At 33.8% G+C, this 15,355-nt stretch overlaps 1 protein-coding gene and 1 pseudogene across 2 annotated transcripts; both read left to right on the top strand.

Moving 5' to 3' along the window:
• Positions 1-2,576: 2,576 nt before the first annotated feature.
• Positions 2,577-6,686, top strand: LOC111310635 (zinc finger BED domain-containing protein DAYSLEEPER-like; annotated as a pseudogene). The gene is made up of 6 exons (XR_016345148.1): positions 2,577-2,717; positions 2,807-2,881; positions 2,988-3,060; positions 3,976-4,200; positions 4,643-5,512; positions 5,645-6,686. The product of XR_016345148.1 is annotated as a zinc finger BED domain-containing protein DAYSLEEPER-like (transcript).
• A 3,626-nt stretch (positions 6,687-10,312) lies between these two features.
• On the top strand, positions 10,313-14,988 carry LOC111310645 (translation initiation factor eIF2B subunit delta-like). The gene is made up of 8 exons (XM_022910100.2): positions 10,313-10,404; positions 10,509-11,027; positions 11,101-11,220; positions 12,095-12,450; positions 13,183-13,927; positions 14,161-14,263; positions 14,367-14,421; positions 14,559-14,988. The coding sequence occupies exons 2-8, from the start codon at positions 10,535-10,537 to the stop codon at positions 14,619-14,621; spliced, it is 1,935 nt and encodes a 644-aa protein (XP_022765835.2). The 5' UTR covers positions 10,313-10,404; positions 10,509-10,534; the 3' UTR covers positions 14,622-14,988.
• The last annotated feature ends 367 nt before the right edge of the window (positions 14,989-15,355 follow it).

Consider the following 15,355-nt stretch of genomic DNA (forward strand, 5'->3'; position numbering starts at 1 on the left):
CAACACCAAATCCTTTGGCTTTTCTACAACTACCCCCTTTACTTTGTCTAGTCCCACATCTCCCTTACCTAGTAGCAGGGACATTTGCATCGGTACCAAAGGCTCATTCCTCTCTAATAACTAAGCCGTGACCACGACTCTCACCACCTAATTGCCCTAGCCCTCATGACCCCTATTTTGGCTACCTTCTGCTTTTTCTTGGGCTCTCTCGATGTTTCCCTCCCCATTTTGGCCACTGTGTTGGTGGCTAGAACCTTAGACCTGTTCTCTTCATTAAAACTCTCACTAAGGATTCTTCTTTTTAGTGCCATCTCTTTCTTTGTCCTATATAATCCAAATAAAAACACTAAAGAGAAAAAAAAAAAACCTTATGCAAGAAATACTAGGAAAAACACTTTGAAAAGTTGTAAGAAAACAAGAAATCAAAGAACAAAAAAGCATAAAAGATAGAAGCAATACTTTTTTTAAAGTAAATAAGCAAAAGTGAAGTTTCAAAATTCCTAAGTCCCCTTTTTATAACAACCAGAAGGCATGTGTGAAACGACACTAATTTCAAATCCTTAAGCATTAAATGACACCTTTTGAAATAGTACTTATTTGAACCGTTTTAACCAATTCATGAATAACCCACATTAATCCCCCCTTAAACCTAATCTTTCAGTTACCCATTTTTCAAAATAAAAACATTCATTCTTTTGTAAAAAAAAAAAAAAAAGATACATTTTTAGAAATTATAACCATTAATTGTAGGAAACAGCTCTCCACTGTAAACACGACATGTAAAAAATTATAACCATTTTTCAAAATAAAAACATTCATTCCCTCGTAAAAAGAAAATTCATTTTAAAAAACTTATAACAATTAATTGTAGGAAACAGCTCTCCGTTCCAAGCACGACATGCAGCCTGTTCAGCTGTATCATTTAGAAACATGAGTGCATGCCATATACCACCCCACAACACATGTTTTAATCACGCGCGCTCCACAGACAAGTATCAAAATTCCACCAAAATTTTTCCTAAGTCTTTACCTAGTATTCGCTGTGATTCTGCCAACTTCCTAGCTCACCAAGAGATGCCCATTTCTTCCCAGCATGACACGTAATCAATAAACTTCACCAAGCACACCCATCTTACTTAATAAGTAGGTCTCAGCACAACTGCTCACCAATGATGCTCTTCTAGCTGTAAACGAACACATCATCATAACAAAGTTTGCCAAGCTACAGTTGACTCCTCGTCAAAACAATTTTTTTTTCTTTCCTTTTCAAGTTTTGGATAACGGTTGAGGGCAATCACTTTATAACCCTCCCTCAAACTTGGGGGCAATTGTTATGCCCAAGACATGTAGTCAACGATCAACCTAGTCAAAGCTTGATCAACAATTATATCATTGGGTCACCCAGGTTAGATAAGCCTAGATTGCCACATCATTTGCTACCGAATGAACGGCTTGCCTTTCACCAAATTAATGACTTGCCCAATATCCCATTAACACCTTGATGTGGCTAACCACTTAGACATCTAATTTGTCTAAAATCATTAAATATAGTTCACACCTTACTTGAGATAATTAAATATGATTCATAGTTATTCATGTGGATTTTTTTCAAGCTCTAAATATACATTCTATTAATTATCTGTTATCTTAATCTTATCATTAACTATCATCTCATACATAAAATAGTAAGAAAACTCATGTACGTAGAACATTCTCATACCTTACACTAAGCGTACCTTTTCTCAAGCTTCATGCACACGCTTCACCACCTTCTTCTTCATTCCTTCCTTATTTTATTTAGGATACCCCATTAATTTGATCATCGAAATGCGCCTCAAAATAATAATTCTATATCTTTATATGTGTTTTTTGATTACAAGTTCAAGTTATCTTTCTTTGAACTTTTATCTCATTTCTTTTTAATTAAAAAACCTCATCAACATTTTTAAATATATTTTGAAGGATATATGTCACCTCTTAACTTGTGTAATCGAAATTTTATATTAATAATATATTAAATATTAACTCTTATAAAATTAATGATAACATAAATAAATAGTATATTTTGTTATATGAAAGGAAAGTGAAAGTTTTGAGTTACACACTCACCTTCGTATTTGAACCTTTGATTTGAAATGGTGTTTGATTTGAGCCAAACTCAACCTATCGTTAGCTCCCGGCGGGCAACCTGGCGCTCAACAAACCTTAAGCCACCCACCCATCACCGACTATTAAGAAAAATAAATAAATAAAAAGAACATTAAGAAAAGGAGACCAAAGCTGGCTCGGTCTATTAGTACCTGAGTCTACATAATCCGTGCAGAGCCACTCGCTCGATGTTTTCTTTGGTTTTTATGGCCTAAACTCGCTCGATCGAGTTGGTTTCCCTTCCTAACCAACCAGCCGAGCCAAAAGAAAAAAGGGTTAGATTTTGGACATATCGGCGTCCGAGTCGCAGACTCAACTCGTTCAGCGGCTCTGTAAATTTAAAGCTGATTCGATTTTGTTCATGTAATTACTATTTTGTTTTTTTCTCTCTTTGGTTTCATCGGCTTAGATCCAGCTTAGATCTAGCGCCGATTTCTTTTTTTTCCCTCCATTTCTTCCCCCTTTTCTCTGCCTTAAGCTCCTCTTCTTTTGCATCTTCACCTCTGATTTCTGCAAATTCAAAGCTTAGAACTAACTGAAGAACAAGAACCCAGGTTCATTGATCCAAGGTTAGTCGCTAACCCGAACTTTTTCTTTCAAAACTAAAAAAAACCCACGTTTTTAAACTTCCTCTAATCTCTTGTTCTTTCGTTTTCAGAGTATTAATTGTTAGGTTTGGATATCAAATGAATCAGAATTTCTTCCGGTGTCAGCACTGTCTATGACTTTTGGGGTAAACTTTTTCTTCTTTTTTTTAAATTTTGTTTTGTTGAGAAATAAAGCTTTCTTTATGGTTAGCTGCAATTATCTTAATTTGTTTGAAATTGCATTTGTGTAAGACAGCAAGAATTAGTAGGAAAGCTGGAAACCAAACGGAGTGGAGTGTAAACAATGCGTTTAAGACTTACAAAGGTATCTTCTTATCCCTATATGTTTTCTTTTCTTTTTTATTTAAAGTAATTTAGCTGGATATATGTTGCTTCACTGTGATCAAAACTTGTTAATGTGCTTTGGGATAAGATATTAGACTAGTTCACATTACAGTGGCGTCTTATAACTTTGTTTTGTGTTTTGGTTATGTAAATACGCGGATTTAGTTAATTGTTTTTGGAAATAAGTTAACCAACTGGAGTTTATATTACCTGCAATTAATTGTATATAATAATTACGAAATCTCAATGGTTTATGACTGTGGCATCCGTGCAGGCATCATATAAGTAGCTTGTAGGCACATATGCTATGGATTGTTGGGATTCAATAATTGTACATGATATGAACCCTAAAACCTGATTCTAAATTTAATCTAATTTTATTCTGGAGGTTACAGTGAGGTTTTCGGGGATAATGAGAAATGGGGATGCTGTAGGATTATGTGTTTTATAGTGTGTAAGGGTAAGATTCAAATCTTTAATGAGTTCCTGGAAAAGAAATTGAGTCACTTTTCAAGCAACTCTTATGTTCGCTATTTCTTTTTATTTGATTCAGCTAAACAGGGAACTTTTTCTACATAGAATTATAAATGACTTGTTAAACTAGAACTATACAAACGATAAATTTCTTCACATATTATTCTTGTGTAAGACTGTTGAATTCCTCACTTATTGATAGAAAAGGAGGGGGGAAATGGAAATTTTGATATATTGAAAAGGAGAGAAACCTTACATTCACATATTGAGCATTTGAGTTGCAGTTTGCTTGCAAATTATTTTAAATTTAATAGCTTTCAATTCGCTATGGGTTCATGTTACCTTGGAAGTGTTGAGGATATTTAATGCTTCAGTACTGCTTTGTTTATGAGTCTATAATTTTTAATTGTTGCTTTTGCAGTAGATATAGTACCCAAAACCATGATGGATATGGCACTCATTCCAAATGTTGATCCAATAAATATTGGACTGGGTTCTTCAGAAAAAGGAAATGTTGTCCCTGCGGCAAAACCCAGGAAGAAGACAATGACATCAGTTTACCACGTGTATTTTGAGACAGCTCCTGATGGGAAAACTAGGAGGTGCAAGTTTTGTGGGCAGAACTATTCTATTGCAACTGCAACAGGTAAATCCTCTGGGCTTACTTCAGTTCTTCCTGTACCTTTTTGTGCTCTCACTGAATAATGATCCATTGGCATCATATTATCTATTTATCATGATGTGCTTGTTAGGAGCTTTAGGTTTTCCTGTAATTAAATTTTCTATTCTGAAAACAACATTTGTGCTTTTTACCATGGTTTGACTCCATTGATGTAGCATTTTGCAAACTTATGCCATGTTTTAGCCTATGATAGTATGACCACTCATTATAATTATCTTATCGATCTGATGATCCCCCATCATTGTGAAGGCAATTTAGGAAGGCACCTTGGTAATCAGATGGTTGTTCACGATGATTTGAGTCAATGGATGTAGCATTTAGCAAGCTTATGGCATGTTTTAGGCTATGATAATATGACCATTCATTATATTATCTAATCCATCTGATGATATCCTTCATTGTGAAGGCAATTTAGGAAGACACTTTAGTAATCGGCATCCTGGTTATGATAAGTCAGGGGAGGCTGTCACTAGTTCAGCACCACAGCCCACCGCCACTGTGATCAAGAGACCTCAACCACAAGGAAAAGCACCTCAGGTTGATTATGATCATCTGAACTGGTTGCTTATTAAATGGCTTATTTTAGCTACTCTTCCTCCTTCAACCTTAGAGGAAAAGTGGTTAGCAAACTCCTTTAAATTTTTGAATCCATCAATACAACTATGGCCAGGTGAGAAGTACAAAGCAATATTTCGTGAAGTTTTCAAGAGTATGAAAGAAGATGTGAGAGTTTCTTTGGAACAGGTTTCTTCCAAGGTCTCAGTCACTCTTGGTTTCTGGACTTCCTATGAACAAATGTTTTATATGAGCATCACATGTCAATGGATTGACGAAAACTGGTCCTTCCAAAAGGTGTTTCTTGATATATGCCGGGTCAATTACCCTTGTACAAGTTCTGAAATATATAACTCCATGGTAAAGGTTCTTAAGATGTACAATGTAGAATATAAAGTCCTCTCATGCACCCATGATATCGGTCAGAATGCTGTACATGCTTGCCATACTTTAAAGGAGGACTTGGACGGTCAGAAAGTGGGGCCCTTCTGTTATATCCCTTGTGCTGCTTGTACTTTGAGTTTGATTATAGATAATGCATTAAGAACAGCAAAACCTGTTATAGCCAAGGTCAGGGAATTTGTACAAGAGTTAAATACATCCTTAGATATCTCAGAGGGTTTCATTCAATTAACAACAGCTTACTAAGAAGGCAGATGGCAATTTCCGATTGATGCTTCAGCAAGGTGGAGTGGCAATTACCAAATGCTTGATCTTGTTCACAAGATACTTATTTCTTTTCTAGAAGAACTCCTTACCAGATATGAGAGATTCATAATCTGTTTTTCTGCCAATTCAGTCATGGTGTTTGGTGACTAATGATAAAATTTGATTTCAATGTTTTTAATATTGAAGCAGGCTGGGAAGTCAATGGATGCTGTTGTCAGGAAGAATGAGGAGATGCTGGGTAGTAGAATGCTGCTAAATGCTGCAGAGAAGAATGTTGTCAATATTGTTCACAATTACTTGGAGCCCTTCTACAAAGTCAACAGTGAGATATGTGTAAACAACCCGTCTACTATTGGGATGGTTATTGTCTACATGGATCACATTTCTGGTACAATTGCAACACGTCAACCATCTGATTGGCTAAAGAGTGCTGCTGAAGACATGGTCAAAAAGCTCATAAGTTACAACAACCAGGTTTGCAACATATTTATATACATGACAGCCATTCTTGATCCCTGAATTAAATGTGAACTCATACCTGAGAGTCTGAACTTGGAAAACTATCTAGTGGAAGCAAGCGTCCACTTCATGAGAAATTATTATACCAGCCATTTTTCAACCATGACAAGTGGTTACTCTGCTCAAGATATTGAAGATGAAGTGTTTCTTTTTGCTCAAAAGAAGCGGAGAGCAAGCATGAGCAATGCCACTGATGAACTAACTCAGTATCTCTCCGAGTCTCCAGCTCCTGCAAAGACAGATGTTTTGGAGTGGTGGAAGGCCAACATTACCCGCTACCCTCAGCTCTCTGCGATGGCTAGGGACTTCTTGGCTGTCCAAGCAACTTCGGTGAAACCTGAGTAACTATTTTGCACTAAAGGTGATGAGGTTGATAAGCAGCGTTTTTGTCTGCCACATGATTGCACACAAGCAATCCTTTGTATTAAGTCATGGACTCAAGGAGGTCTCAAGTTAAAGTACAAGTCAACTGAGATAGACTATGAGAGATTGATGGAATTGGCATCCGCAGCAGCTGCAGATAATAGCTCAGCTGGTATTGGTAAGAAACAAAAGTGAAGAGAAGGAGAATTACTATGATGGACTTCTACCACCAATCTAGAAGACTTTCTGATTAGTATGTTTGTAATCTAGCTTCTCCCACATGATGGAACTGAATTTTCATTATTTCTCTCTTATTGTTGTATGTATGATATGAAAATTATGTATTGATGTACAGTTCAAAATTTGAGAATGCTAACCTGAGAAAAAGACAGACAAATTGATATTGTATGATAATTTTAGCAGTATATCATATTTTTAATTATATTTCTGGACATTCGGCAGCTTACTTAACCTAGAGGCTGTCTTTCGTTTTCCAACTAGTCATTCATTGCCATTGTATGTCGCCCGATTGAATGAGAGGACACTCTTAATTCTCATTTTTTACCTGCACAGCAAGACGTGTTTAATTAAGTTCATTTTCAACTTCATGGTCTCAATATTATTGCTCTCACGACTTAGCAGAAAGGAAGTTCAATTGAAATTAATGTTGTAACTATGAAAGTGGAAATCAAGGATTGCCAATAATAATGTTAAAAAGTTGAGAATTCATCCTCCATTATGCAGAAGAATGATCAAAGGTGAGACAAAAGAGGTAAAGTTTGATTAGCTAGTGTAACAATGATCTCTATATTGTTAAGAATACTTGATAATACGCAAATTGAAGATGTCTATAGATTTGGAGACTAAATTTGCAGCCATCCAAGCAAATATATATACATATATATATATATATATATATATATATAAAGCCAAATACAGGAGGCACTATGAGAGTATCCATCGTATTCTCAACCACATTGGAATTGCTTGAATGCAGCCCACCCCCCCACCCCCCTCTTCTGGGCCAGCATCTGCACTTGCTGCCCTGTCCATTTCTTTCTTTTGCTAAAACCATGAAAAAATGCCAAAAATAGCTTAAAACTAATAACAATGTATAATTACATATAGTATTGAACAAAACAATATGTAACTTAAACACTTTGCTCAAACCACCTATTACCAAGCCATTAACTGACCCGAGAGCCTCGTATGTTGCTACTTTAAGCGCTTGCTGTTGACAAGAAAACAGCGAAAGCTGCAAGTGAAGCAGCAACCAAGATGCTGACCCGGAATATTATGCAGCTTCTTCACAGTTCATAGCTGTACTTAAACTTAACAAGCAAGTGAAGACATTTGGGTCAAGAAACTCTTACACATTCCCAGTGTTTTCACCATCAAAGCATTTTGTTTTATCACCAAGAAGTGGCTCAACTTTATCCCATAGATGACAAATCTTATGCTAATATCCCCACAATCTAGTCCAGCAGGGAAAGCAGCTCCGTAGCAGATTTATTTGGTTTCCTGTCAGCCAAAACTTGCATTTTATTATGACAATCACTTTTTCATCCCACATCAAAAAAGTCAGTTAAAATTTGGGATACTTTGCCTCATCTTCAAGCCAATTACATACTTTTCTAGAAAATCTTAGAAATTTTGTCAAAACAAGAGTACAAGGTGATAAAATATATGACAACATTTTTTTTATAGCCTATTCAATCGTCTTAATATTTGACTTAATAGTATATGCATCTATTTTCATTTCAAAGAACTGAGTTCAATTTTTTAATATAAATAATAATAATAATAATAATAATAATTTCTTTTATTAACCAAACAAAATGATAATTAGAGCTTAAATTATTGTTCAAAACTTGGAATGAGAAGACAAAATTTGCAAAACAGAATATTTTGAAATATCATATTAACAAATTTGACAAAATACTATATTCACATTCACTAAATATTTTAAAATGTCACATTAACATTAAAAAAATTGCTCTAAGTTTTTTTCTTCAATAATTTTTTTTTTTTTTTTTTGTAATTTTGACTTGAACTACTACTTAGTAGCAATGACGAATCCAATATTTCTTTTTTAGTGGGGACAAATTTATTATATAATATATTTACTTAAAATTTTTTACTTAATGCAAGGATAATGTTACTAAATGTTAAACAGATTTTTAATAAAAGAATTTATAATATTGCATACAACATCAAATATATAAAAAAAATTAAATAAAAATTAACACAAATATAATAAAAACTTATAATATATAAATACATTGAAAATTTAAATATCAACTAAATACAAACACACAATGCTATCATTTTTCAAATAAAAATAGTACTATATGATTGAGTTGAATAGTTTTCTTAGGTAAAAAATGTAGGATTTTTTTCATTGTCAATATCAAAAGATATATAACTTTATTCAGTTTCGAATATTTCTTTTAAAATTATCTTTTTTTTATTAATGATATTTGTCCTTAACTAATTTAAATTAAAAACTAATTTAATTTCTCTCTAATTTATAAGACATGAGATAAATATATGAAAATACAAAATAGAACCAACGACATGCTAATTTTATATATATATTTTAACTTTTTTAATAATTTTAAAACTGATGCTAGTTTTTTTTTTTTTTTTCTAAATTTTAGATTTTGTTAAATTATAGCTCTACAACATTATTTTACATCAAATATATATTATTAAAAATTTTAAATAATATTAAACAAACATCTTACCACATTATCAATATAAGAGAAAAACAATAAAAGAAGAAAGTACTTTGATATGTTACAAGTGAATTTTTGTATCATGAGTGTTTGTCTTGTTTCATTTCATCCATATATTTTACTATATAAGATTATTTTAGCTTTAATTTGTGCTTTTTTTTCCTTTTTTACAAATATGTTATCATTTTATACTTGATTTAGACATTTTTACAATAATAGAATGATATTTCATATAAATTAAAAAATAAAGTCTACAAATGGAAGGAGAGGAAAATAGTCAGAGGTAAAAGAAAGAAAAATAATACTAAGTTGTGGCTTAAGTTTACATAAAATAATTATTTATAAATCAAAATTTATTAATATTTACATATAATACTTTTTTTTAATGAGTCAATTTCTTTTACTAAAGTACATCTATACTTTATAATTTTTTAAATCCCTCCCTTTTATATTTTCCCTCTTTCAATTTAGTAAGGGCAAATTGTAAAAGCATTAAAACTTTGATCTAATATTATAATATACTTAAAAAGAGTTTTAGGATTTCATTGAGGCAGTTGCCCCTGTTGCCCCAGTGTAAATCCATATAATATAATTTATTTTAAAAAGTTTAAGAGGATTTTTTTATTTAAATAAAAAGATTAAATAGTATTACTTAGTACAATATAATTTATTTTTAAAATTATATAATAAATTAATTGGTTAAATTATGCAATCATCTTTATATTCATACAAAATTAAGATTTAATCACTTTGGTATAATATATAAAAAATTTAGACTTTATACTAAATTAGTGTAATAATTTTACTCCAATCATGCTAAGAATTTTTTACTAAATATATTGATGTGATTGTTAATTTATTGACATAATCCTTGAAAACATTATAATTTATTATAAAACACAGTTGATGACATGGATTTATTGGTGTTTTGTAAATATTTATAAAAGGTAAGGTTACATTATAATAAAATATTTAATGTGATATTTAAATTTTAAAAATTTATAATTTAATATTTAAATTATAAATTTATTAATTAATATAATATTTATTTTTAAAGTGATTAATTTCAAATAATAATTTATGTTATATAAATAACTTTTTAAATATTACATGAATTAATAAATTTATAATTTAAAAATTACATTAAAATTTGTTAAAATTCAAATATTACATTATAATTATAATTAATTATAGTTATAATTAAGAGTAATAAGAGAGACGCTTCCACTTTCCACACAGTCATGCAACAACGCTGATAAGGATATATTCTCCACTAAAACTGTAGCGATTGACATATTTAAAACTTCCCCCTTTTTGATAAAAGGTCGAATAATCCGTTTTCTTCTCAATTCAATTTTTGCTTGAATTCCAAACCCTAACATTGATTTCTCTCACTTTTTTTTTTTTTTTCTATTTTACAAAAATCAGCAATTTCGTACGAACCGCAACATTCAATGGACGCACGACGTGTTACAAGCGCCGTCCCCAGGGTCCGCCAAGTCGGCTTCTTCACCCCCAACGCGCCGCCGCAGCAACCGGGACCTACTCGGTCTCAATCAGGCCCCCCAATCTCCAATTCGCCACCGCTCTCCGGTTCTCCTGCCAGCAACTCCCTCTCTCCTGTAATGATCCCGCCGCCACGTCACCTATCCGACAACCTTGGCCGGCGCACCGCCGCAGTGCCAGTTCCCGGACGGGAAAACGCTGGATACCATGGGACTGTAGGAAGTTACAACCCCTCGGAATCGGTGTTGGGGTTGGAGTCGCCGCCTCCGAGTAGGATCGGCGACGGAGAGTTCTCGGAGGGGACAGAATCATCGTTGGGATGGTATCGGAGGAGTAATTCCGCGAAATTTGCGTCTAGTTTTCCCGGAGGCGGTTTCGATTTGTCTCCAGCTAAGCAACCAGAAAGTGTTGCTGGAGTGGAAGCTAAGAATCAACTGCCTGGTAATAATTTTTTTAAAAATAATATTTAAGTAATTAAAATAAGTGAGGTTTCCGAAAGAAAATTTTCTTGCAGAAAAAAGTGAATTGCAAAAGGAACAAGCATCAAGTTCAAAGCCTTTAAAAGCGAAAACAACCAAAGCTGAGAGACGCGCCCTGCAGGAGTCTCAACGGGCTGCGAAAGCTGCTTCTAAAGGTTCAAAACGGCGTTTTCTTTATTTCTGGTGACTAGGGGAATCTTTTAAGTATTGCTAATTTACTTGAATTGATTGTGAAATATGTCTGCAAATGTGTCCAAACATGCACTTTTGTTTTAGTGTCTAAAATGGAAGATATAATTTGAAGTGGTTAACTGGTTGTCCATTTCATCCCAAAGGAGATTAGTTTCACATATTAGTAATAACATTGCAAAAGTGATGGTGGAATTGGGTAACACTAGAGAGGAAGATTGGAAATTGAAAAGAGGTTTAAGAAATGCAGTAAGGATATATGGAAAGTAGAATGTGGCTCGACGGTGATATGCAAGGTGTCATGATTAACATACAATTATGAAATACAATAATTATTTATCTTTTTATAATTATGTTTCAAATTACAAACACCATATTATTTTTATAGAACAATTAATATATATAATTTTCTTAGGTACATTTTGCAATCAGTTGCTAGTTTTCATCTTTCCTTAAATTAATCGATTTTGAATGTGATTGAAAGAGAAATACCTATCATAAGTGAGTTCATCATCAAACTCAAGCTTGACTTATTTTCCAATCTAATGAACCAAGCTTGAATAGTTTGCAAGCAGCTCAGGTGATTTCTAGTTTCCACCTCTATTACATTGAATAGCTTGTTGAAGCATGTTAACATCTCCTTTGTTCAGATTTGTCCTTTTACCCCCTCTAAATAACATAAGCAATGGTGTTTTAGATTTTGATGAAACATTAGTTTTTCCTTTTTAGTTAATTTTTTATTTTTAAACTTGCTCTGACCAATTTAACTTGGTTTTCTATTAGCACATAATTGTTAGCTTTGTCCTCAGCACTAAGTAGCTTTGAATTTTAATTTTATAGCTGAGGCAAATAAATCTGGTACACCTGGAGGAGCAGCTTCTTCTAAACCTGTGAAGCAGCCACCACAAAAGAAAGATGGTCCTCCAGTTGCAGCTTCCATTGCAGCTTCTGAAAGAATAGGAGTTGATCACCCAGCAGAGAAAGAGAGGAAGAAAGATGTTCCTCCTCCACGTATGCAATTTGATGATGAGAGTCGTGTGGGGAAGGCTAAAAAGCGATCTGTGTTGAATCAACCTGAAGCTAGGAATAGAGTCGAACTGTTTCGCCATCTGCCTCCACACAAAGATGGGACTCAGCTTCCTCATTTGGAGTCTAAATTTTTTGAACTTCATGATAAGCATCCTGCTGTTTACAAGGTACTCTATTTAGTAGCTTGTTGTGGTTGGTTAACAGTTGAGCTTATTTATTGCTATCTCAACTACTGAAACGAAACATGGTTATTCACGTTCTTCCTACATGCTGATACTGGAAAGAAAAGGTTATGAATGAGGCCCTCATAGATTAGTTGGTTGTGCAATTTAACTTTTACTTTCTCTAATGCTGTTTTTTAGCTTCTATACCACGTAATTCCCTTTTTCTATTGCCTGATACATGTTTAGTGGATGGCATTATAGTGGTTCATCACAAAATAACTCCTTTAATGTCAGTTGAGAAAAAGGAAAACTTAATAAGGGAGGGTATAGCAGAGGTTTTGCCCTTTAAAAATTGACACAAAGTAAATATCCAGGAGAATGATTGCCTCAACTATGCAAATCCATAGTTGAGATTGCTACATGAACTTTTTTCTTTGCTCAGCTTTCATGAACTTCTTATTATCTTTCTTGCTGTTTTTCTCAAACCTTTAAAGATTTTATTAAAACAATTCTGTTAAATTTTAGTGCACTAGTTGGTGTGAGCATATGCTTTAGGAAAAGGAATCAGAATGAGGGCACATGGTATTTATTGTTTATACTGACTAAGATGGTGTATGAATTACTTTGGCGTCCATTTATTTTGAAAGGTAGGTAAAACATATTTTTCTTTTACTTTTACATTAATAAAGAGAAACCTCAAGTTCCTTATAATGGTGTCTTATATGAAATTGCCAGGTTGGATTGCAGTATTTGACTGGAGATTTATCAGGAGGTAATGCTCGTTGTATTGCAATGCTGCAGGCATTTCAGCAAGCTATCAGAGACTACTCTACACCACCACAAAAGACCCTCATCAGAGATTTAACTTCCAAAATTGGTGGTTTTGTGTCTTTTCTGATTGAATGCCGCCCACTTTCTATGAGCATGGGAAATGCAATCAGGTTTCTGAAGAATCGTGTCACCAAGTTACCACTAACTCTTTCTGAATCAGAAGCAAAAGCAGCCCTTTGTTCTGACATTGATCGTTTCATAAATGAGAAGATAGTGCTTGCTGATCAGGTAATAGTTAGACATGCTGCTACAAAGATCAGAGATGGCGATGTTCTTATGACATATGGATCATCATGTGTTGTTGAAATGATTCTTTTATATGCCCATGAGCTGGGGAAACAGTTCCGTGTTGTGGTGGTAGACTCACGTCCCATGCTTGAAGGCCAAAAGCTACTTCGTAGGCTGGTGGCAAAGGGCCTGAGTTGTACATATACTCAGATAAATGCTATTTCTTATATCATGCATGAAGTCACACGAGTTTTTCTTGGGGCTTCTTCAATATTATCGAATGGAACCGTATATTCAAGGGTTGGGACTGCATCTGTTGCTATGGTTGCTTATGCATTCCATGTTCCAGTTTTGATCTGTTGTGAAGCATATAAATTTCATGAAAGGGTGCAGCTTGATTCAATCTGCTTTAATGAGCTAGGTATGTTGGTTCAATCCTCTCCCCCACACCTGGAGCCCATTCACTCCCAAAATATATATATATATATATATATATTTTTTTTTTTCGAAGTAAAAAATGGTTTGGACTCTGGACTTGCAATCTCCTCCTGAGAGGGGGGTTGTCACTTCCTTTCTTTTTCTTTAGGTATATTTTTTCTTTAGGTATATTTCTTTCTGAAGTAGAAAACTTGGGCCTTCTGGAATCTCTTGCAGGTGACCCAGATGCCATAGCAAAGGTCCCTGGAAGTGTGGACGTGAGTTATTTGGATTCTTTGACTGATAAACAGAAGGAAAACCTTGAACTTCTTAATTTAAAGTAAGCTTTTAGATGTCTCATGTCTAAAGAAAGAAGAGATTAGTTTTAATGATCTCTAAATAATAAATTCTGAATCCTCTTACCTTGGTGTGATCCCCAACAGATATGATGCTACTCCTTCAGATTACATCTCTATGATTGTCACAGATTATGGCATGGTGAGTCTTGGATTACGCTTTGTTTATAATTTACTCTTCTCTCGCTTGATAGGATTAAATGCTTTAGATGCTTAAGAAGAGCTTGCTTGAAGTTACTTGCAGTAGTAGAATTTTAACTCATATATTGTTTGTCGCAGATACCTCCCACAAGTGTTCCTGTCATAGTGCGCGAGTATCGGAAGGAGTACTTGTTGATATAGAGTTGTCATGAATTTTGTGTAAGGAAAGCTCTTCGCATAGATTCATAAAGGAATCCATTTTTGGGAAGATGGATTCGTGTTTTAGGCTTTTTGATCACTCACTTTAGTACCTTTCTTATTCTTTCTTTACACCAAAATCATAATTTTATGCCATATCAAATTAACTAAAATCTCAAAAACGTTAGTTATAGTAAATAAAACTAGTTTAGGCCTATAATGGTTGTTGTGGCGTTTCGTGCATTGGAAGAGAAAAAGCTTCCATGTACATGCATGTTTGATTTGCAACTTACGCTGATGATAGCTAAGAGTCAAAGTTTTCCTTTTCCTCAGATCTGAACCAGGAGTTGAGAATCACCTTTTAGTTTTAGTTTGGGAGCATATCACCTTTAATTATTGTAATATAATTAATCCAATCTCAATTCAAAAATGTGTAAGGTTCATCAAAATTTCATATGGACTCTATACTTAAATAAGTGGACTGGTGGATTTGTACATAATTTTTTATTATGATTAAATAATTGTAGTATTATAGCAAGTATTATGATAAAAATAATTGTAAGTAAAATATTCTCTTTTAGTTTCCGAATGTATCCGGCCAAAAAAAGAGTATCCGACCAGATGAGATAACAATTGCTAGCTGTTACATGATACAAACAAGGGAATTTAATTTGTGTTTTTCAAAGAGCAATCTTCGTAATAAATACTAGATAGGGATTTTAGTTTGCGGGTGTGCA

Source organism: Durio zibethinus, chromosome 9 (assembly GCF_047325235.1).
Source record: "Durio zibethinus cultivar Kanyao isolate XHJ-2024 chromosome 9, ASM4732523v1, whole genome shotgun sequence".
Classification (NCBI taxonomy): domain Eukaryota; kingdom Viridiplantae; phylum Streptophyta; class Magnoliopsida; order Malvales; family Malvaceae; genus Durio; species Durio zibethinus.

Coding starts and splice junctions, on each gene's coding strand:
- LOC111310645 (XM_022910100.2), top strand. CDS start 10,535: ATGGACGCACGACGTGTTACAAGCGCCGTCCCCAGGGTCCGCCAAGTC. Junction 14,264..14,366: donor CTTGAACTTCTTAATTTAAA/GTAAGCTTTTAG, acceptor GATCCCCAACAG/ATATGATGCTACTCCTTCAG. Junction 14,422..14,558: donor TTGTCACAGATTATGGCATG/GTGAGTCTTGGA, acceptor TGTTTGTCGCAG/ATACCTCCCACAAGTGTTCC.